We start from the raw sequence: 22,697 nt of genomic DNA, 5'->3' as shown, positions 1-22,697 counted from the left end.
TGGGTGTCCGACTTCAGCTCAGGTCAATCTCGCGGTCCGTGAGTTCGAGCCCCGTGTCGGGCTCTGGGCTTATGGCTCAGAGCCAGGAGCCTGCTTCCGATTCTGTGTCTCCCTCTCTGTCTGCCCCTCCCCCATTCATGCTCTGTCTCTCTCTGTCTCAAAAATAAATAAAACGCTAAAAAAAAAAAAAAAAGAACTGTTAATAGTTTAATAATAAAAAGACACATCGATAAAGAACAAAGGATCTGAATAGGCATTTCTCCAGATAAGATACAGATGCCCAATAAGCACGTGAAACGACACTCAATGTCATTAGCCATTTGAGAGGAAATGCCAATCAAAACCATAATGAGCTACCACTTAACACCCATCAGGGTGGCTATAATCAAAAAGACAGTAACAAGTGTGGGCGAGGCTGTGGAGAATTTGTGGAGAACCCTAGCATTCTTCCTGGGGAGAATGTAAAATGGTGCAGCCACTCTGGAAAATAGTGGCAGTCCTCAAAAAATTAAATAGTAATCATATGACCCAGCAATTCCACTCCTCAGTATAAATATAAAAAGAAATGAAACGTGTCCACACAAAAGTTTGTACACAAATGATCATAGCATCACTGTTTATAATAATGGGGCGCCTGGGAGGCTCAATCGGTTAAACAACTGACTTTGGCTCAGGTCATGATCTCACCGTTCATGGGTTTGAGCCCCAGATTGGGCTCTGTGCTCACAGAGCTGTGCTGTGAGCACAGAGCCTAGAGCCTGCTTTGGATTCTGTGTCTCTCTCTCTCTGCCCCTCCCCCGCTTGTGCTCTGTCTCTCAGTGTCTCTCAGAAATAAATAAATGTTAAAAATTTTAGAAAAAAATAGCTTACAAGTAAAACAATCCAAATGTCCCACAACTAATGAATGAGAAAACAAAATGTGGCATATCCATACAGTTGAATGAATGTTATTTAGCCCTGCCCACCAACGCAAGTTATTCAAGACAGCAAAGGAATGAATGAATGTTGAATGAATGTTATTTAGCCATAAACAGAAATGAAGTGGGGCGCCTGGGTGGCTCAGTCGGTTGAGCGTCTGACTTCAGCTCAGGTCATGATCTCGCGCTCCGTGAGTTCAAGCCCCACGTCGGGCTCTGGGCTGATGGCTCAGAGCCTAGAGCCTGCTTCCGATTCTGTGTCTCCCTCTCTGTCTGCCCCTCCCCCGTTCATGCTCTGTCTCTGTCTCAAAAATAAATAAACGTTAAAAAAATTAAAAAAAAAAAAAAAAACAGAAATGAAGTATTGATAGATGGCATAGCATGCAAAGTGAAAGAAACCAGACACAAGACTGTATGATTCCATTTATATGAAATTTCCAGAATAGGTAAATCCATAGTGACTTAAAGTAGATTGGTGGTTTCCTAAGGCTGGGGCAGTTGAGAGGAAAGGAGAGCTATGGGAATAGAGTTTCATTATGGAGTGATGAAATGTTCTAAAGTGTGTTGTGATGGCTGCCAACTCTGTGAGTATCCTAAAACCATTGGATTATTAATGGGTGAGTTATATCTTAAAGGGGTGAATTATATCTCAATAAATTTGTCATTTAAAAAATGTCCACAGTAGAGGATTGGGCAAAATGGGTGAAGGGGAGTGGGAGATACAGGCTTCTGATTATGGAATGTGTAAGTCATGAGAATACAAGGCATAGCATTAGAAGAGTCCTAAAAATATTTTAGTCAGTTAATAAAATACAGTTTATAAGCATTAAAGTAGTCATGAAAATCAAATGTTTATTTATATTGAAGATACGTAAGAAATATTTATGTCTTTATAGCACATATTACCATTAATATTTATTTTCTCTTAATTCTTATGAGCCTCCCAGTGGTAAGAGAAACAATAGCCATTCTACCAGTGCTAGTATATGTTAATAGGTTATTATACACTGCCTATGAATGTAACTAGAGCATTAACATTCTCATTTGAATAGGTAAAATTCTTAGGAAGTTAGGATGGTCATATATACCTTTCAGAACTTTATAATCTATTCTTTAACCTCTATAAACAAACAGACCGTAACAGCCTACTTGACTAATTGGATGGGATATATCTGGTATTGAGTTCAAAGAGCAAGAGATCTTTCGGAAGACTAAAGAGAGTGGAAGTTGCTGCCTCCTTCCCCTCTTAGCCATATTCTTTTATACTCATTTCAGTTCCCGTTATTTTCACTGGAAAATGAACCTGTGCGTAATCCTTCTGATCCTGGTGTTCATGGTGCCTTTTTACATTGGCTATTTTATTGTGAGCAACATCCGACTATGTGAGTATCTGTAAACGTGAGTATTTTACCTGCGCATGTCAGCACGTCAATTGAGACAAGGATTCGTGGGGACTGAGGCTGTGGAGAGTTTCATTTCTGTATTACTCTCAGTAACTACTGTTGTTTGGGGGTGCCCCACACCAGCATCTTTAAAAAGTAGGCATAAAATCAATGTTGAATGAATAATTAAGCCACCTGTGTGGCCACAACTATCTTTCTGTTTCTACTGTTCTGTCTCCCCTAACCCACATCTTAATTCAGCCAAATTCCTCTTGCGACGATAAATACGCTTTCTCTAAAAATGGTATTATTCCATCATTCCTTTGCCAAGTGGACAAGCCAGTCAAATAGTAGTTAGCATGATTCCATAGCTGGAAGTAGAGCAAGCTCTCTAATGTGGATCCATTTAACCTTAGTCTTTCTCCTCCTCCTCAGTGCATAGGCAGCGACTGCTCTTCTCCTGTCTCCTGTGGTTGACCTTCATGTACTTCTTCTGGAAACTAGGAGACCCATTTCCCATTCTCAGCCCGAAACATGGTGAGCGAATATGTGACAGGGAGAGGGAAATAATTGTCTACCATTTTCTAATTTTGAAAAACAATAACTTTTTTTAAAAGTTCTGGGGCGCCTGGGTGGTTCAGTTGGTTAAGCGTCCGACTTCAGCTCAGGTCATGATCTCACGGTCCGTGAGTTCAAGCCCCGCGTCAGGCTCTGTGCTGACAGCTCAGAGCCTGGAGCCTGCTTCAGATTCTGTGTCTCCTTCTCTCTCTGACCCTCCCCCGTTCATGCTCTGTCTCTCTCTGTCTCAAAAATAAACATTAAAAAAAATTTTTTTTTAAAAAGTTCTGATTATGGGAAATATAGCAAGTTATTTCTCTAAAAACGATCTGCTTTTGAACTGAACTTCCCTTCGTCCTAGGAAGTCTCAGTGCTGGCTTTGGAAAGAAACTACCTCTATGATTTTAGAACAGGAGTTTTTCACCTTAGGTTGGTGAATGAACTTCAAGAGAGTAAGGGGTAGGAAAATTTGTCTTTAACTTAAAACTCCATGCAGCGACTGGGTGGTTCAGTCGGTTAAGTGTCTGACTTCGGCTCAGATCATGATTTTGTGGTTTGTGAGTTTGAGCCCCGCGTCGGGCTCTGTGCTGACAGCTCAGAGCCTGGAGCCTGCTTCGGATTCTGTGTCTCACTCTCTCTCTGCCCCTCCCCTGCTCATGCTCTGTCTCTCTCTATCTCAAAAATAAATAAAACATTAAAAAAAATTTTTTTGAAAACTCCTGATATCGTATGCAGAAGTACAGGGAAACATTTATGTGTGTGTTTGGAGGCGAAGTACCCGTAAGCTTTTATTAGATTCCCAAAGGGGTCTAAGCCCCAAAAGATAAATGACCACTGCTCAGATGATGATAAATATTGTCTTTAGGGAATATATGCATTTTGGGAAAGAGCGGTGACATAAACATTCAAAATTGGTAGGTAAAGAAAAGCTTTCTAGGAATCAGTGTCTCTTCTTACACAAAGAAAGTTCATTTCAAATACAAGAGCAGGGGCATTTGGCTGGCTCAGTGGATAGAGTATGTGACTCTTGATCTTGGGGTCATGAGCTTGAGCCCCAAGTTGGGTGTAGGGCTTAAATAAATAAAAACTTAAAAAAAAACCTCTTTAAATATAAGAGCAGATTATATAGCCATAATTTCTGTGCTAAAAACCATGAACAATAGTCTCTCAGCTAAAAGTCCTAGTACTTCAGAAATATATATATATGAATCTATCTAAAATAGATTAGCAAGCCCACCTATAATAAATATACTGGCACTTTGATACCAGAGGTTTTAAAAAAATACACATCTATTCATTTCACTCTCCTATTGTATCAGGGTTCTTCTAGCAGAAAACAGAATCTAACTAGTTTAAAGCAGAAAGTGATTTATTACAGAGTATTAGGGAGTTTATACTATTTATAGGAAAGCAGGATGGGCTACCAAAAGCATTCAGATTCTCAGCATGGCATACAGGACCTTCTATGGCCTGACTATTGCTGTCTTTCTCTGTGCCTGTCTCCAGTCCTACCAAATTACTTGAAGTTTTTAGAGCTGTTCTGTCAGCCTCAACATTCCTTGTGGAAAATGCCTTTTCTTTCAGTATTGAATTCCTGTCAGTTCATTCCTCTTAAGATTTTTCTGGCCATCATTACAAGGTATTAATTGCTCCCACCTCAATATACTTGACTCCATCAATATACAAAGACTCCATCTTACTGGTCTTTGCATCCCTGGTGTCTAGTATGAAACCTAGCACATAAAGTGTTTAATGCGTGTTTATTGCATTACTGAATGAAAAAAGCAATTTCTGTCTCTCCAAGGTAGTAGATGAGTTTAAGAATATGACATTCTGGATAGGAATTTAGGATTTGCTAATATGATTAACATGTACATGTCCGTGTAGGGAAAGATTTTGGAGTAGAGAGGCCCTGATAATACAGATCTCATATAAACGGTTTCAAATAAACCCAAGAGGGACAAGAATTCTAAAAGGACCCCAATGCTTACAGTGATAGCACAGGTCACATACAGCCCAGAGAGACTCTGATGCCTGTCTCCAGCTTTCTCCTTGTGAGCAGTCAGTTCACATGACCTGTACAGCCAGACCAGGCCTGAGGGAATATAAAGACCACCACATCTTTTGGATCTTCATCTGTCCTTATTTCTAAATCCTATAGGGATATCCTAAAGAAGCTACTGGGGGGAAGCGCTAGAGAGAGAGTTTCACTTTTAGTCTTTCCTTAGTATTTCCTCCAGGAAATAAGCATTTTGGTTTTATGTCTGAATATTCAGGTGTCTAATTCATTTGACTAAGAGAAGTAAATAGGAAGCAAAGTTTAGGCAATGGATGGGAAGCAGCCAGGCTTACCCTGCCATCGTAGAGCTTGTCCAGGACTGCCCCAACAACCAGTATGGTTCATTGTTGTGGAGACCACAGAAGACTGCAAGACCCAGGCCTTGCCTATCATGAAAAGATGTCCGTGAAAATACTCCTTCATGCAGTGCCTGTACCTAGGAAAGGTGAAAGGCATTCAACAGTGAGAAAGGGTAAGAGAGGCTAAGAAAGTACATGAAGCTAAAAGGAGTCTGTGTGAGCAAATGGCAACAGTTAGATGGCCTTGTGCATGTCACTTCATCAGACTTTCCATCTAGTAGCTAGAAAACAAATAATAATTGACCTTCATAGAAATGCTAGGATGAAGTCAGTAGTATCTAAACAGTAATTTAGACCAGAAAAAGATATTTAATAAAGGGGCACTACCTTAAAGGGAATAAAAGTAGAGGGGACATTTTTCTAGTTTTTTTACATTTAGTAACCTATATTAATCCCTTGGACTTTTTTATGATACCAGATGATAATTATGTACCCATAGTCAATAAACATCTACTGAACACCTTCCATGTGACAGGCAGTAAGAAAAACAAAGATCAGTAAGGCAGGATTCCTTCCTATAAAGGGGATGTAGGGGTGCCTGGGTGGCTCAGTTAGTTAAGCATCTGACTTCGGCTCAGATCATGATCTTACAGTTCATGGGTTCGAGGCCCGCATCAGGCTCTGTGCTGACAGCTCAGAGCCTGGAGCCTGCTTCGGATTCTGTCTCCCTCTCTTTCTGCCCCTCCTTCTGGCCCTCCTCAGCTCACACCATCTCTGTCTCTGTCTCTCTCTCTTTCTCTCGGTCTCTCAAAAATCAATAAACATTAAAAAAATAGAGGATGTAAAGAATTATGTGGGAAGTAGAATCAACAGAATTTGGATGAGGATTTAGTCATTCATTTAACATTCCACAAATATTTTCTGAGCACCTAGTTTATTATTAGTGCTGGAGATTCAACCATGAACAAACTAACTAGGTTTCTGCCCTCCAGCAACTTACCCTCTGGCAGGAAGGACTAAACAATAAATATATAAACAAGTGATTGCTGATCGTGATCATTATCAAAGAGCAAACAGGTTGCTATGGTAGACAACAATGCAAATAAAGATGTCAAATTACATGTAAGCAGTTAGAGTCAGCTTTTCTGAGGAATTATTTAAACTGAGATTTAAAGGACAAGACAAAGGTAGACCCAGCAAGAAGGTGCCAGAGACTTTGGGTAAAGCCCTGAGGTAAAAAAGCCTGGTGTAGTCATTAGAGAGTAAGAGACAGAATGGAAACTAGTGGTGTAGATTTTTCTGTCATGGTGACTAGATACTTGATGATGTCATTTTCTAGGATAGGTAATGCAGAAAGGGGAAGATAAGTTGAACTTGAGGTATGTTGAATTTGAAGTGCCTGTGCACATCCAAAGTGATGTTCAGTAGGCAGTTGGATACACGAGGTCAGCAATTTAGGACAAAGAATGGATTTAGGAGTCCTCAGGGAGATAACTCCAGGAATCCAAAAAAATCAGGCACCATCGGCTAAATGTCGTTAGATGAATCTGGGGAAAAGCGCAGTACCACCCATGGAAAAATGTATAGACTGAAATGAAAGATTATTTTGGCCCATTATGAACAGAGAAAGACCAAGAAAATACGAGAGAAGTAAAAGGGATAACTGAGGGAAATGGTATGAAAGCCAAGAAAGGAAAATAATTTTAAGTAGCAATGATTCAGTGTCATAAAAGATCAAATAAAGGCAGGATTGGAAATGTCATTGGGTTTTGCAACCAGAAGAAAATTCATGACCATATTATAGTAATGGTTAAGAGCATAGGCTGTGGAGCTACACTGCTTGGGTTTGAAGCCTAACTCTGCCTCTTGCTAGCTGTGTGGCCTTGACAAAATTTACCTCCTCAGTGCTTCCATTTCCTTATCTGTAAAATGAGGTTTTCGATACTGTTTGCCTCATAGAGCTGTAATGAGGAGCAAATGAATTAATACAAGTAGAATGCTTAGCTTTGGACACTGTCTTGTTAGAGGGGGACAAGGTGGGAGGATGATTGCAGATGTGAATATAGTAGAGTGAAGGTGGTATAACCAATAACTTCAGTAATGAGGGCATTGGCTAAGGAGAGCAAGGATTGAAAAAATGGATTAAAGATTATCTGCTAAGGGGGGTGGGGAGAGATGGTTGACCAAGGGCAAGAAAAGGATTCCTCAGGGGGCGCCTGGGTGGCTCAGTCGGTTAAGCGGCCGACTTCGGCTCAGGTCACGATCTCGCAGTCCGTGAGTTCGAGCCCCGCGTTGGGCTCTGTGCTGACGGTCAGAGCCTGGAGCCTGTTTCAGATTCTGTGTCTCCCTCTCTCTGACCCTCCCCCGTTCATGCTCTGTCTCTCTCTGTCTCAAAAATAAATAAACGTTAAAAAAAATTTAAAAAAAAAAAAAAAAAGAAAAGGATTCCTCAGTAGTTAAGACTGGAGACCTAAATCTGTAATGGCACCAACGTCGGGACGCGTTTTAGCAGTTTTAGCATCTCAGGCACGGGCACAGGGAAGACCGAGTGTCAGATTGATCCAGGATTGGGAATTTTCAGGATCAGCACTTCAGAAGGACAGTGGGGACAGAGTCCTAGTGAGAGAAGTTCAAGCAAGCAAGCTTGGAGGTCAGGCTCAGTGAAGAAGGAAATGGAAGGTAGGGGGAAGCAAAAGACAAGAGACCAGAGGCCACAAAGAGCTCTAAAATGGTGTAGTGGAAACACAAGAGCAAGAGAACATGATTATTGGAATTTCGGTTCCAAAGCCAACAGAATTCCTGCATGGCAGCTCTGGTGTTAGGCCATAGGAGTAGATAATGCTGAAGTGGATCCCATCCTAGAAACAGGAGTAAAAACAAAGCTAGTTTTGTCGGGTGCTTCCAAACTTCCTGGCTTGTTCTTCAGCATTGCCTTCTCTCATTTATCCAAGATCTCAACAGCATTTATTTTACCTACAGACTTTCAGCATTCTCAAATCATAGGAAACAGTTGATAATTAGAATGCAACTGATCATGAAAAACTCACATATTTGCATTTGAAGTACATTCACGTATAAAGTCAGCTCATTTGTTAGATGCCTTATGTATTTATTGGCAAAAATGAATAAAACATAAGCTCCTAAGACCTAAAGAGCTTATGACCTAAGGAGGAAATGTGTGTGTGTGTACATATATGTATATATGTGTATATATATATGTGTATATATATATATATATGTATGTATGTGTGTATATATATATATATATATATACACGTGTATATATATATATTGACAGTAACTATAGTGCAAAGTGCTACTTTGCAAAGTAAATCTCCAGCAGACTTAACTTTGCTGATACATATATTTTTTTTTTTTACCAAAGCTTTTACTGAAAGTGCGTTGCTCTGTTAGTGTTCACACTACCTTGAGTAAGCAATCAATGAGTGTTACTTATAATTATTACTATTACCATCACCCAGTAGATGATTCTAGAAGCATGTGTGATATGACGAAAATCAACAGACTTTTATACATTTATTATGGAAGATATACATATTGATAATTAAAATTTGGCTTACATAAGCTGTATGTAACAGTTGATGTTTTTCGTGATGTTTCCTCTCATAGTACATTTGATCTTTATTAGCTGACATTAAGGTGCTTTGATGTTTTTAGGGATTTTGTCCATAGAACAGCTCATCAGCCGGGTAGGTGTGATCGGTGTGACTCTCATGGCTCTTCTTTCTGGATTTGGTGCTGTCAACTGCCCATACACGTACATGTCCTACTTCCTCAGGTAAAGAGAACTTCGTCTCTTTTCTTTCTTCCTATGACTTCATGCATACGTACGTGATATCATGCTGCCATCATTAATACTTAAGTATTAGATCTGTGACACAGACTTTTTATTCTTTCCCTCTGCCCTTATGGGCATTATCCTAGGAGTCTTCCTGAATAAGTCTTATCACTTATATTGTTTGTCCTTATTTGTCCTACATTCACTTATTTTTAAAATGGTTGTTTCACTCAGACCCTCTACCTCCTCTTAAAGGCACATTTCTTGTGGACAGCAGTGCGAGCTAATCCCAACTTCAGTCAATCGCTTCCTCCCAAAAGTAGCACTAATTGTGCCTCGGATAAACCTCATTGGCTACAAGACTGCCCTTGCACAAAGCTTTGCCAAGCTGCAGGCGTGCTTACGGATACCTCATAAATGTCACTGGATCAGGGGCTCCTGGGTGGCTCGGTCGGTTGGGCTTCTGACATCAGCTCAGGTCATGATCTCGCCATTCCCAAGTTCAAGCCCCATGTCAGGCTCTGTGCTGACAGCTCGGAGCCTGGAGCCTGCTTCAGATTCTCTGTCTCCCTCTCTCTCTCTGCCCCTCCCTCGCTCATGAATGTCTCTCTCTCTCTCAAAAATAAACATTAAAAATATTTTTAAAAAATGTCATTGGATCAGAGCTAAGAAAGACTATATAAGAGAGCCACTTACCTTCCACTACCCTGAGACTGCAAAAAATATTAGCTATAAAACATGGCAGCAAAAGGACTTCTGTTTATTATAATCATGTTAATATTCTCTAGAAAGAGGTCCTTCAATTACTGGGTAACAATTGAGGTTTATGTGTTTGTCAGCGGCCTTGTATTTATTATGCCCAAGGATGGGGTCCCAAAACATTGCTAACAGTTTGTGCTTATTATAGAAATGTGACTGATGCAGATATCCTCGCCCTGGAACGGCGACTGCTCCAAACCATAGACATGATCATCAGCAAAAAGAAAAGGTAAGATACCAGCACATTAAAAAACCTGTACTCTTGGGGCGCCTCGGTGGCTCAGTCGGTTAAGCGTCCGACTTCAGCTCAGGTCACGATCTCGCGGTCCATGAGTTCAAGCCCCGTGTCGGGCTCTGGGCTGATGGCTCAGAGCCTGGAGCCTGCTTCCAATTCTGTGTCTCCCTCTCTCTCTGCCCCTCCCCCGTTCATGCTCTGTCTCTCTCTGTCTCAAAAATAAAAATAAATAAACATTAAAAAACATGTACTTTTAGAATTTCTCAACAAGAAAATGTGACTGTGAATTGATGATAACAGGAAGTTTCATCGTATTCATTTTTACAATAAGATACCATCAAAGATTTTGAGGTGCCTTGGTGGCTCAGTCAGTTAAGCATCTGACTCTGATTTCGGCTCAGGTCGTGATCTCATGGTTCATGAGCTCAAGCCCCACATTGGGCTCCACGCACTGACAGTGCAGAGCCTGCTTGGAATTCTCTCTCTTTCCCTTTCTTTCTGCCCCTCCTCAACTCGCTCACTCTCAAAAATAAACTTAAAAAAACAAAAACAAAGACTTAATGTTTAGTCTTGTGTGAATGAAATTTTCACATTCCATTTATTTCCTGACTTTAATTCTCTTGAGATAAGTTGTTAGAATAACTTCTATAGTTGAAGGTATTCTACATTGATTAGATGCTTTAAAAGTCTGTTGTCCTACATTTTTACAAAACTTGCATGCCTGATTTCAATCTTTTCAACTTCCTTTTCTCCAACTACTTTGAAAAATCCTTCAAGTCTTCTAGCTGTTGTCCTTTTTGTCATTTTTAAGAAGTAGACTTACAGTGTGTGTTTTTAAAGTGGCATTTCTAGAAATCTGTATCACGGTGGGTTAAAGCCTAGGCTCTAGACTCAGACTTTCTGAATTTGAATCCTTGCCATACAGTTCACAGTGTGGCCTTGAGCGTTACTTCATGTCTTGGTTTCCTCAACTGTAAAATGGAAATAATAAGAATGAATTGACATGTAGAACTCTAGAACAGTGAACCATACATAGCTAAGGAAAACTATTGAACTTATTAATAGTCTTGGAGGACAGTCCTTAGGTTTTAGTGCTTTGTCTTCATTTATGCATTCACGTATTTTCATTCTCTTAATATAGGAAGCCCAGTTTCTGCTAGGCACTTTGCTAATTGCTGAACGGTCATAGAGATAGAATGAGGAACAAGATAGTAAGTTATTGTCTTCATGAAGCTAATTAGCCTGTCTTTATTAAAGTCCTGTTACCCAAATAAAAACTGTGACATAGAGGTTTTAAACTGCATGAGTGTTTCTGCATTTCGTGTTTTGTCCTTCAACATTTTTCTAAAGTAAGACCCATCAAGTCAAAGTCAAAGGAGGTTTTAATGTAAGATATGACAACAGACTTTACAATGATAAAGAGGATGAGATTTACCAGCTAATTATTTGTCTCCATTCTGTACATCTGTCCGAGGGTGTTGAAAGTAGATACACATGGATATACATTTGTTCTCTGGGTTTTGTCCACATTCATTTTATACAGTTTATTTTACATGAATGAATATGAATGTAGATTTAAAAAATATAACAGTAAGAGCAACATTATTCAGTATTGAAAGATAATTATAAAGGAATAATACTATCTTGATTCCCATGATTGTTCTCCTTTTTACTATATTTTATTCATATAGAGTTAAATGATTCCCCCACCACCTTCCCCTCTGCCAACCATCATTTCTGTGTATTTGAGTGTTTCTGCTTTGTGTTTATTTTTAGATTCCACATATAAGTGAAATCATATGATATCTTTCTGTCTGCCTTGGCATAATAACTTCTGTATTCATCCATGTTGTTGCAGATGGCAAGGTATCATTTTTTTTTTTTTTTTTTTTGGCCGTGTAATATTCTCTGTGCATGTGTGCACACGCGCCCAACATTTAGGTTGCTTCCATATCTTGGCTATTATAAGTAATGCTGTAGTAAACATAGGGGTACATGTAGCTTTGAAATTATTGTGTTTTTTCTTCTTTGGGTAAATACCCAGTAATTGAATTACTGGATCCTATGGTAGTTCTATAGTTCTGTTTTTAATTTTTTGAGGAACCTCCATACCGTTTTCCACAGTTGTACCAGTTTACATTCCTGCCCACAGTGCACAAGGGTTCCCTTTACCTCCACACCCTTGCCAACACTTGTTAATTCTTATTTTATCCATTCTGACTGGTGTGAGGTGATATGTCATTGTGATTTTGATTTGCATTTACCTGATTGGTGATGTTAAGCATCTTTTCATGTGTCTGCTATCCATCTGTATGTTGTCTTTAGAAAAATGTCTATTCAGGTCCTCTGCCCATTTTTAATCAGACTGCCTTTTTGATGTTGAGTTGTATAAGTTCTTTATATATTTTGGATACTAACCTCTTATTGGATACATCATTTGCAAGTAGCTTCTACCATTCAGTAGGTTGTCTTTTTTATTTTATTAATGGTTTTTTTCGCTGTGCAAAAGCTGTTTATTTTGATGTCCCAATAGTTTCTTTTTGCTTTGGTTTCCCTCAACAGAGAAGTCATATCCAGAAAAATATTTCTAAGATTAATATCCAAGAGATTACCACCTGTGTTTTCTTGTAGGAATTTTATGGTTTCAGGTCTCACATTTAGTTCTTAATCCACTTTGAGTTTATTTTTATATATAGTGTGAGAAAGTGGTCCAGTTTCATTCTTTGTATGTAGCTGTGCAGTTTTCCCAGCACCTTTTATTGAAAGGACTTTTTTTCCCATTGTATATTCTTGCCTCCTTTGTTATAGATTGTTGTATAGGTGTGGATTTATTTCCAGGCTTTCTATTCTGTTCCACTGATCCATACTACTTTGATTACTATAGCATTGTAGTATATCTTTAACTCCAGGTTAGTGATACCTCCAGTTTTGTTCTTCTTTCTCAATATTCTTTGGTTCTCTAGAGTCTTTTGTGGTTCCATACAAATTTTAGTATTATTTTTTCTAGTTCTGTGAAAAAGGCTGTTGGTATTTTGATGGGGATTGTATTCAATCTGTAGATTGCTTTGGATAGTATGGACATTTTCATAATATAAATTCTTGCAATCCATGAATGTGGTCTGTCTTTCCATTAATTTGTTAGCTGTAGTGTCTTTGATCAATACTTTATAGTTTTCAGTGTACAAGTCTTTTACTTCCTAGGTATTTTATTATTTTTGGTGCAGTTGTAAATGGGATTGTTTTCCAAATTTCTCTTTCTACAATTAGTTTCGGTTTTACTTCTTTCTTATGAATTTGGATGCCTTTTATTTCTTGATTGTTGCAACTAGGACTTACAGTACTGTGTTGAATAAAAGTGGTAAGAGTGGACATTCTTTTTTCCTGATGTTAGAGGAAAAACTCTTTTTCATCATTGAGTATGACGTTAGCTGTGGGTTTTTCATATACGTCCCTTTTTATGTTGAGATATGTTCCTTCTGAATCTACTTTGTTGAGAGTTTTTATGATCCACTGTTGAATTTTGTCAAATGATTTTTCTATATCTATTGAGGTGATTATATGATTTTTATCCTTTGTTTTGTTAATGTGATGTGTCACATTAATGTGTGATGTGTCAATATTGAACCATCCTTGCATCCCTGGAGTAAAACTCACTTGGATTGTGCTGAATGATCCTTTTAAAGTGCTATTGAATTCAGTTTGCTAATATTTTGTTGAGGATTTTTGCATCTATGTTCATCAAGGGTATTGTAGTTTTTTTTGTAGTGTCTTTGGATGGATTTGGTATCGGTAATGCTGGCCGCGTAGAATGAATTTGGAAGCCTTTCTCTTTTTTGGGGGGTGGTTTGAGGAGAATAGGTGTTAACTCTTCTTTATTTTTTTTTTTTTAGTGTTTTATTTTATTTTTGAGACAGAGAGAGACAGAGCATGAGCGGGGGAGGGTTAGAGAGAGAGGGAGACGCAGAATCTGAAGCAGGCTCCAGGCTCTGAGCTGTCAGCACAGAGCCTGACGCGGGGCTCGAACTCACAGAGGGTGAGATCATGACCTGAGCCAAAGTCGGAAGCTCAACCGACTGAGCCACCCAGGCGCCCCAATATTAACTCTTCTTTAAATGTTTGGTAGAATTCACCTGTAATTCCTTCTGGTCCTGGACTTTTGTTTATTGGGAGTTTTTTGATTACTGATTCAATTTTGTTACTAGTAGCTGGTCTGTTCAGAGATATCCTATTTCTTCCTGATTCAATTTCAGAAGATTCTATGTTTCTAGGAATTCATCCATTTCTTCTAGGTTGTCTAGTTTGTTGACATATAACTTTTTGTGGTAGTCTCTTACAATCCTTTGTATTTCTGTGGTGTCAGTTGTTTCATTTTTATTTTTGGTTCTATTTATTTGGGTCCTGTCTCTTTTTCATAATGAATCTGGCTAAAGTTTTGTCAATTTTGTTACCTTTTCAAAGAACCAATTCTTGATTTCATTGATCTTTCTACTTGTTTTTAGAGTCTATTTCATTTATAATTTCTGCCTGATCTTTATTATTTTCTTCCTTCTAACCTTGAGCTTTGTTTGTTCTTTCTCTGGTTCCTAACTTAGGTGTAAAACTAAATTGTTTGAGATTTTTCTGATTGCTTGATGTAGGCCTGTGTTGCTGTAAGTGTCCCCCTTAGAACTGCTTTTGCTGTATGCAAAAGATTTTGGATTATTGTTTCTCCACTTTCATTTGTCTCCATGTATTTTTAATTTCCTCTTTGATTTCTTAACTGACCTGTTGGTTTGCCTGGTAGCATGTTTAGCCTCCATGTATGTGTTTTTTTGTGTTTTTTCCAGTTGCTTTCTTGTGATGGATATCTTGTTTCATACCATTGTAGTCAGAAAAGATGCATGATATGATTTCAGTGTTTTAAAATTTATTGAGACTTGTTTTGTGGCAGCATATGATCTGTCCTGGAGAATGTTCCATGTGTACTTGAAAAGAATGTGTATTCAGTTGTTTTGGGATGTAATGTCCTGTATATATCTTTTAAGTCCATCTGCGCTAATGTGTCATTCAAAGATGAAGTTTCCTTTAAAAAAATCCAGTTTCCGGGGCGCCTGGGTGGCACAGTCAGTTAAGCGTCCGACTTCAGCCAGGTCACTATCTCGCGTTCTGTGAGTTCGAGCCCCGCGTCAGGCTCTGGGCTGATGGCTCAGAGCCTGGAGCCTGTTTCTGATTCTGTGTCTCCCTCTCTCTCTGCCCCTCCCCCGTTCATGCTCTGTCTCTCTCTGTCCCAAAAATAAATAAAAAACGTTGAAAAAAAATTTTTTTTTAAAAAATCCAGTTTCCTTACTGATTTTTCTGCCTGGATATTCCATTCATGCATTGATGTAAGTGTGATGTTAAAGTTCTCAACTATTACTGTATTACTGTCAGTTTTTCCATTTATGTCTCTTAACATTTGCTTTATGTATTTGGATGACTCAGCGGTTGCATGAAAAGATGTTTACAGTTGTTCTGTCCTCTTATTGGACTGCTTTCTTTATCTTTATGTAATGCCCTTCTGTGTCTCTTGTTAAAGTCTTTGTTTTAGGGGCACCTGGATGGCTCAGTTGGTTGAGTGACCAACTTCAGCTCAGGTCATGATCTCACAGTTGGTGGGCTCGAGCCCCACGTCACGCTCTGTGCTGATGGCTCAGAGCTTGGAGCCTGCTTCGGATTCTGTGTCTCCCCCTCTCTCTGCCCCTCCCCACCTTGTGCTCTGTCTCTCTCTCTCCTCTCTCTCTCTCTCAAAAAATAAGTAAACATTTAAAAAAAAATTTTTAAGTAATAAATAAATAAAATCTTTGTTTTAAAGTCTATTTTGTTTGATGTAAGTACTGCTACCCTGGCTTCCCCACCTCTCACCCCCGCTTTCGTCTGCATGGAATATGTTTTCTAAGCCCTTCATTTTCAGTCTGTGTGTGTCTTTGGGTCTGAAGTGAGTCTGTGGTAGGCAGCATACAGATGGGTCTTGTTTTTTTATCCATTTGGTCATTCTAAGTTGTTTGATTGGAGCATTTAGACTGTTTACATTTAATCATTGATAGGTCTGTACTTATTACCATTTTGTTCATTGTTTTCTGATTGTTTTTGTAGTGCTTCTGTTCCTTTTTTCTTCTCTTGCTGTCTTGTCTTGCAATTGATGACTTTCTCTAGTGTATGCTTGGCTTTCTTGCTCTTTATTTTTTGTGTATCTATTATACATATTTGTTTATGGTTACCATGAGGTTCAGATATAACATCCTAAGTATGAAATGGTGTATATTAGGCTGATAGTCACCTAAGATCAAACACATTCTGAAAGAACTTTTTTCACTCCCCTCCCCCCCATTATATATTTATGTTGTCATATTTTACATCTTTATATTCATTGTTTTCTTCTACTTATGGCCTTTTCTTTTCACTTAAGGAAGTCCCTGTAACATCTCTTCTAAGGCCTGTTTAGTGGTGATGAACTCCTTTAAGTTTTGGATGTCTGGGACAAACTCTCCTTCAATTCTGAATGATAACGTTGCTGGGTAGAGGATTCTTGGATGTAGGTTTTTTTCCTTTCAGCACTTTGAATATATGTTACCACTCCTTTTTGTTCTGCAGTTTCTGCTGAAAAATCAGCTGATAGCCTTATAGGGTTTCTCTTGTATGTAACTATTTGCTTCTTGCTGCTTTTAAGATTTTGACATTTGACATTTAAATTACGATGTATCTTGGTATGACCTCCTTGGGTTCATCTTGTTTGGAACTCTTTGCTTCCTAGACCTGGATGTCTATTTCCATCCCCAGGCTAGGAAAGTTTCTGTTATTTCTTCAAATAAGTTTTCTGCCCCTTTCTTTCTCTTCTAGGATCCCTATAATGTTAATGTTTACTTGCTTGATGTGATACAAAAGAACCCTTCGTCTTATTTTTTTTTAATTCTTTTTTCTTTTTGCTCTTCAGCTTAGGTAGTTCCCATTACCCTTCTTCTAGATCACTAATCCATTCTTCTGTATCCACTAATCTGTTGATTCCCTCTAGTGTATTTTCCTTTTCAGTTATTGTATTCCTCAACTCTGATTGGCTCTTTTTATATTTTCTGTCTTTTTGTTGAAGTTCTCACTGGTTTCTTACCCTTCTCTCCAGTTTCATGAGCATCTTTATGATCATTACTTTAAACTCTTTATCAGACATATTGCTTATCTCCATTTCATTTGGTTCTTTTTCTGAGGTTTTGTCCTACTCTTTATTTTGGAACATCTTCCTCTGCCTCCTCATTTTGCCTTTCTGTTTTTATTCTACGAATTTGGTTAAACAGCTACTTCCAAACTTGAGGAAATGCTCCGGGTATCATCATCTTCTGTGTAGACTGTATGTGACTGGTAATTTTTATTGACTGGCAGAGGCTGGGGGCCTTGGAGCACTCCATTCTGGGTCTGCCCTGGTGGGATGTTTAGAGCTGAAGTGGGTGTGGGCCAGGATGGTCCTGGGCCTCTCTGTGCAGAGGACACCCTGGCAAGATAGCTGAAGCTGAAATGTGTGCAAGCTACGGTGTCCCAGGGCACTCCATGCAGGAAGCACCCTGACTGGGTGGCTAGAGCCAAGGCTGGCACAGGCCAAGATGCTCCACTCCAGGGGCACCCAGTTGGGGGATGGCTGGAGCTGAGGTGGGGAATGGGCCAGGGTTCCCAGGTATTCCACTCAGGGGGTGCCCTGGCAAGACAGCTGGAGCTAAAGTGGGCACAGGCCAGAGGTTCCCGAGAGGCTCCATACACAGGGTGCCCTAGCAAAGTGGCTAGAGCTGAAACACACGTGAGCCAGGAGGTCCCAGTGCGATCTGCACTAGGGGTGCCCTAGCAAGCTATCTGGAGCTGAAGTGGTGTCAGCCTAGAGTGTTCCAGGGTGCTTTGTGCCTGTGTCACATGGTGAGATGGCTGGAGCTGTAGTGAACTCTGACCAGGGGTGCCCCAGTGTGTACAGTTCTGGAGCTGCTTTGGTGGGACAGCTGGGACTGATGCGGTCCAGGGGCTCGGGGCTCACTGAGGTGGTAGTCTGACTAGGGTGCTCAGATCCTGCTCCTGTCTGTACTATTAAGGTGGAGGGGGAACATAAACTGTGGTACGTGCCAGCCCTGGCCAGCTAGAGAGAGTTCCAGCAGCTCCCCAGCTGTCTGGTAGGCTTGTAGAGCTGGATCCTTTATATTCAAGTCGTTCTTGTAAACCATGCCTTTTTTTCTGTGCCTCAGGCCAGACAAATCTGTTCACAGTCCCTCAGTACAATTCCTCTCCCCTGCACCCCCTGTATTGTACAGCATTGGCGGGGGGAGGGAGGGGGAGGTTCCCGTTAATGCTGAGTCTCCACTATTTTGCCATTCTCTGTGGTCTCCCTTTTGTTGTGCAGAAGCTGTTCAGTCAGCCCTCAGTCATTTTTTTTAATGTTTATTTATTTATTTTGAGGGAGAGAGAGAGAGAGAGAGAGAGAGCTGGGGAGGGGCAGAGAGAGAATCCCAAGCAGGCTCTGCACTGTCAGCTCGAACTCACAAACCTTGAGATCATGACCTTGAGTCAAAATCAAGAATCAGACACGAACTGACTGAGTCACCCAGGCACCCCAGCCCTCAGTTATTATTCAGGAGGAATTGCTCTATAAATAGCTGCAGATTTGGGGTGTCAGTGGAGGAGGTGAGTTCAGGGTCTTCCTACATTGCCATCTTTGACACCTTTTCCTTGGATGTGTACTTTTAAGCCATTTCATCATAAGTCATGGTTAGGAATTGACCCTGATCCCTACATGTACCCCTACAGGTTTTGTCTAGTCAGAATCTGGGATGGTTTGTGACCCTCTAGTAGATCTTATTAATTTGAGTGGCTCTCAGAAGAGTCAGCCTCCTAACTTGGCCTAATTATCACCACAATGGAGCTATCAGGGCAAATAAGCTAACATGACAACACTGGGGCCCTTGGGATTCATACTAGAAACACTGTTTTCACAAATACTCCTAGTTGGGCAGGAGTAGTGACCAGAAAACCATCTTTTAATTTACCAGCAGAGAGCCATAGTGAGATGACCTACAAGAAATATAACATCTGTTATGTACAAAAGAATTAATGGTTAAAAATGGGGGTAGGAAAGAGGCACACTGTGTTCTCCCTGGGAACACTAAAGAGAAGATGAGATTTATAGTATTTGGAAAACATTCATCAAAAACCTAGTTCAGGGGTGCCTGGGTAGTTCAGTTGTTTAAGCATATGACTCTTGATTTCAGCTCAGGTCATGATCTCACATTTCGTGGGTTCAAGCCCCTCATCAGGCTCTGCTGACAGTGCGGAGCCTGCTTGGGATTCTCTCTCTCTCTCCCTCCCTCCCTCCCTCCCTCCCTCCCTCCCTCCTTCCTTCCCTCTCTATTTCTGTGTCTCTCTGCCCCTACCCTGCTTGATGTCTCCCTCAAAATAAATAAACTTTAAAAATAATTTTTTTTAAACCTACTTCAATCAGTATGAACACACTGGTTTAGTGATCAAAGCCTTCAGCTTTTTTCAGGTTAAAAGAATTAAGTGATCTGTTATTTTCTTTTTCTTTTGACTTAGATGTCAAAGTTTTTGTTTTGGTAATCTAGGATATAGCTAAATTATAGTCTGTACTCACAAACAGTATTAATACAACTTTGAAATTGTGGTTTTGTGGAAGATAGAAAATACAGCTATGCAACTCTCCCATAGTATAATGAAAAGTATTTGAGCCAGACAGTCACTTTACAGTAAACACGCTAAGTGATCTTGAGCAAATGCTAGACTTAGTTTCCTCATTTGGAAAATGACAGGGTTGGCTAAAGGGTCTCTAGGATCCCTTTCCAACCACAAATTCTGAATTTCTAATTTTTCTGTTTGTGACTAAAAAAAACCTAGAGTATTATAATATGTAAAAGTTTAATGCAAGCTATTACTATAAAGAAAAAATCTTAACCTATACTCTTGAGTTGGTTTATTTATTTATTTATTTTTAGGCTCTCTTGAAAACTTGTAGAGATAGGGGAAAAAATACATTCACTGGTGAAATTTCAGCACCAGCCACAACTGCCTTCAAACCATGGTACTGCAAAGAGTTTATGTAAATCCTTCTATAGAGAATCATAAAAACTAGAAAAAAATCGTAAAAGATATCATTCAAAGACACTGGAAAACGAACAGAGGTAAAAATTTTGAAGAGTATCACGTTACCTCACGTTTTGTGGCTTTTTTGCTTGGGGTTGTTCTTCAGCCACTGCCCACTATCCTAGCATCCACTCAGACTGATAAATTTCCAGTTACTCTGGTCTGAACTTGGAAGTGAAATTTTGGAGGCAAGAGACATGTAGAAGTACTAAGATAATAGAATCGAGGTATAAACTATCCAAGTCCCTGCCTCATCACTAAACAATACATTTGCAGAGTAGATACCAGAGAGCCTGAGAAAAAGTAGGGAGAAACTAGAAGGGGGTCTACCCTTGAAAGACATAATTCCCTCTTAATGTGATCTGCAGGTGTGTGGTGCCTTTGGCTGCGTGCATTGCCTGAACTGTGTGTAAGATGGGCACAGAGCTTGAATGACAGAAAGTGAAATTCTTCACTGGTTTAAGGTGTCACAAGGTACAACTCAGGACTGGCAAGGTGCAATTAGAAATTTTAGAGGAACCCCTAGAAACAAAGGGACCAGAGAAAGGATAGGCCTTAAAATATAAAATCTGTTCAGATTCTTTGTCAACCACTAACTAGCCTGCTCAGGCTCAGCAGAGACCACCAGAGTCAGCTACAAAGAGAGCAGCTGGATGCTGAAAAACTAAGCAAAGATAGTAGTTGCTGCATGTAGTAGGTATGATGGCTTCACAGTTTGAGCCCAGGTAAGCTAACTGCTTAATAGAACAACAACCAACCAAAAAAAAAAAAACACAAAAAACAGTTCTCGGGGCAGTGGGGAGGGGGGGTGATAGATTCCCAAGTTACTGCAACATACTATCTGCAGTGTTAAGTTTTCAGCCAAAACTTACTCGACATACAAAGAAATGGGACCAAGCAATCTATGTTCAAGATAAAAAGCAGATAATAAGACACTTAACTTCAAGTGGCCCAAATAATAGCCTTTAAGTCTTTTTGTGAAATCTATTATGAATTCTAAGAAATGAAGGAGAATATAATATCAGTGAACAGATAAAGCATCCCAAAAGAGAAATGGAAACTGTATTTTAAAAAGAAAACAAATTCAAAAACTGAAAAGTACAATAACTGAAATGAAAATGTCACTAGGTAGGCCTAGCAGAATTGAGAGGTGGAAGAATCAAGTTGAAGATAGATCAATAGAAATTATTCAGTTGGAGGGACGCCTGGGTGGCTCAGTTGGTTAAGTGTCCAACTTCGGCCTAGGTCATGATCTCGTGATTCGTGAGTTCAAGCCCCGCATCGGTCTCTGTCCTGACAGCTCAGAGCCTGGAGCCTGCTTTAGATTCTGTGTGTCCCTCTCTCTGCTCCTCCCCTGCTCATGCTCTGTCTCTCTCTGTCTCTCTAAATAAATGTTAAAAAAAAAAATTAAAAAAAAAAGAAATTAGTCAGTTGAAGAATAGAGAAAAGACTGGAAAAAATGCAGGGTATTTAAGTATAAAACAATATCAAGTAATTCAAAATGTAGTTGGGGTCCTAAAGAGAGAGAAAGAGAGTATTTAAAGAGGGGTGCCTGGGTGGCTCAGTTGGTTAAGTATCCAACTCTTGATTTCGGGTCAGGTCATGATCCCAGGGTCGTGAGATCAAGCCCCTGCATCAGGCTCCATACTGGGCGTGGAGCCTGCTTAAGAGTCTGTCTCTCTCTGCCCTTCCCATGCTCCGGTGCATGCACGTGCGCACGCTTGCGTGCTCACTCTCAAAGAAGGGGGCGGGGGTGCATTTAAAGAACTAATGGCCAGAAACTTCCCAAATTTGGTGGAAAATGTTAATTTACAGATCCAAGAAGCTTAACCCCAAGTAGGGTAAACACAAAACTCTACTGAGGTTCATATCATCAAACTACTAAAAGATGAAGATGAAAAAATCTTGAAAGCAGCAAGAGAAAAATGATACAGGGGAATGTTGCAGACTTTGAATCTGGAGCTCTCTCTTGTCCAGCAAGAGATTGGATGCAGAATTGAATATGAGAGAAGCTAATGTCGAGGAGGAGACAAGAGCCCCGAACAGGGGTTTTGCCTCTGTATGTATTGATCTCTCAAGGTTTCACATACATGGTGAATGTGCAGAAACAAACAATAAGATAGTGACCATTAATTTGTAAGAAGCAAAGGGTTTGGGGGGCAAGTGGCGGCAGAAGTTGAGATTAAAGCACAGTGATGTATTGGCGCCAGATGCCAGATGGACAGTGTTTCTCTGTGGGCGATACAGCCACGTAGCTGTTCTCTCCAAAGTGTAAGATTGCTGGAGCGCGCTGCCTCAAGGCTAACAAGGCACCTTTCTACTAGCTAACCTTGGGCGCTTTCGCCCCATGGTGGCTTTGTCCCTCTATTTTCAGAGGCTTCTGTCCTGTGGAGGTGGCTTTTCTCTCTAAGCCTTGTTTTACTTAGTGACTAACCTTGGGCACTTTTGCCCCATAGTGGCTTTCTGCCCTAAGCCTTGTTAACCCACTGGTGCAAGTGTACAGAATTCTTAAGCTTATTTTCCACAGGGGAACAATGCAAAATAATGGTTGT

At 40.0% G+C, this 22,697-nt stretch overlaps 1 protein-coding gene and 1 pseudogene across 2 annotated transcripts in view; one reads left to right on the top strand and one right to left on the bottom strand.

The window, feature by feature from the left end:
• Positions 1–22,697, top strand: part of GPR89A (G protein-coupled receptor 89A) — an 84,173-nt gene that overhangs the window by 36,902 nt on the left and 24,574 nt on the right. For both annotated transcript variants that reach the window (XM_058695393.1, XM_058695386.1), the window contains exons 4-7: positions 2,193–2,299; positions 2,735–2,836; positions 8,894–9,014; positions 9,922–10,002. In XM_058695393.1, coding sequence (XP_058551376.1) covers positions 2,193–2,299; positions 2,735–2,836; positions 8,894–9,014; positions 9,922–10,002 — 411 coding nt within the window. The remainder of the gene's footprint in view (positions 1–2,192; positions 2,300–2,734; positions 2,837–8,893; positions 9,015–9,921; positions 10,003–22,697) is intronic.
• LOC131505745 (U4 spliceosomal RNA) lies at positions 9,331–9,394 on the bottom strand (annotated as a pseudogene).

This window comes from Neofelis nebulosa, chromosome 2 (genome assembly GCF_028018385.1).
Source record: "Neofelis nebulosa isolate mNeoNeb1 chromosome 2, mNeoNeb1.pri, whole genome shotgun sequence".
Lineage (NCBI taxonomy): Eukaryota > Metazoa > Chordata > Mammalia > Carnivora > Felidae > Neofelis > Neofelis nebulosa.
Note: the sequence above shows the minus strand (reverse complement) of the source record. Positions and strands in the feature narration are given on the sequence as shown.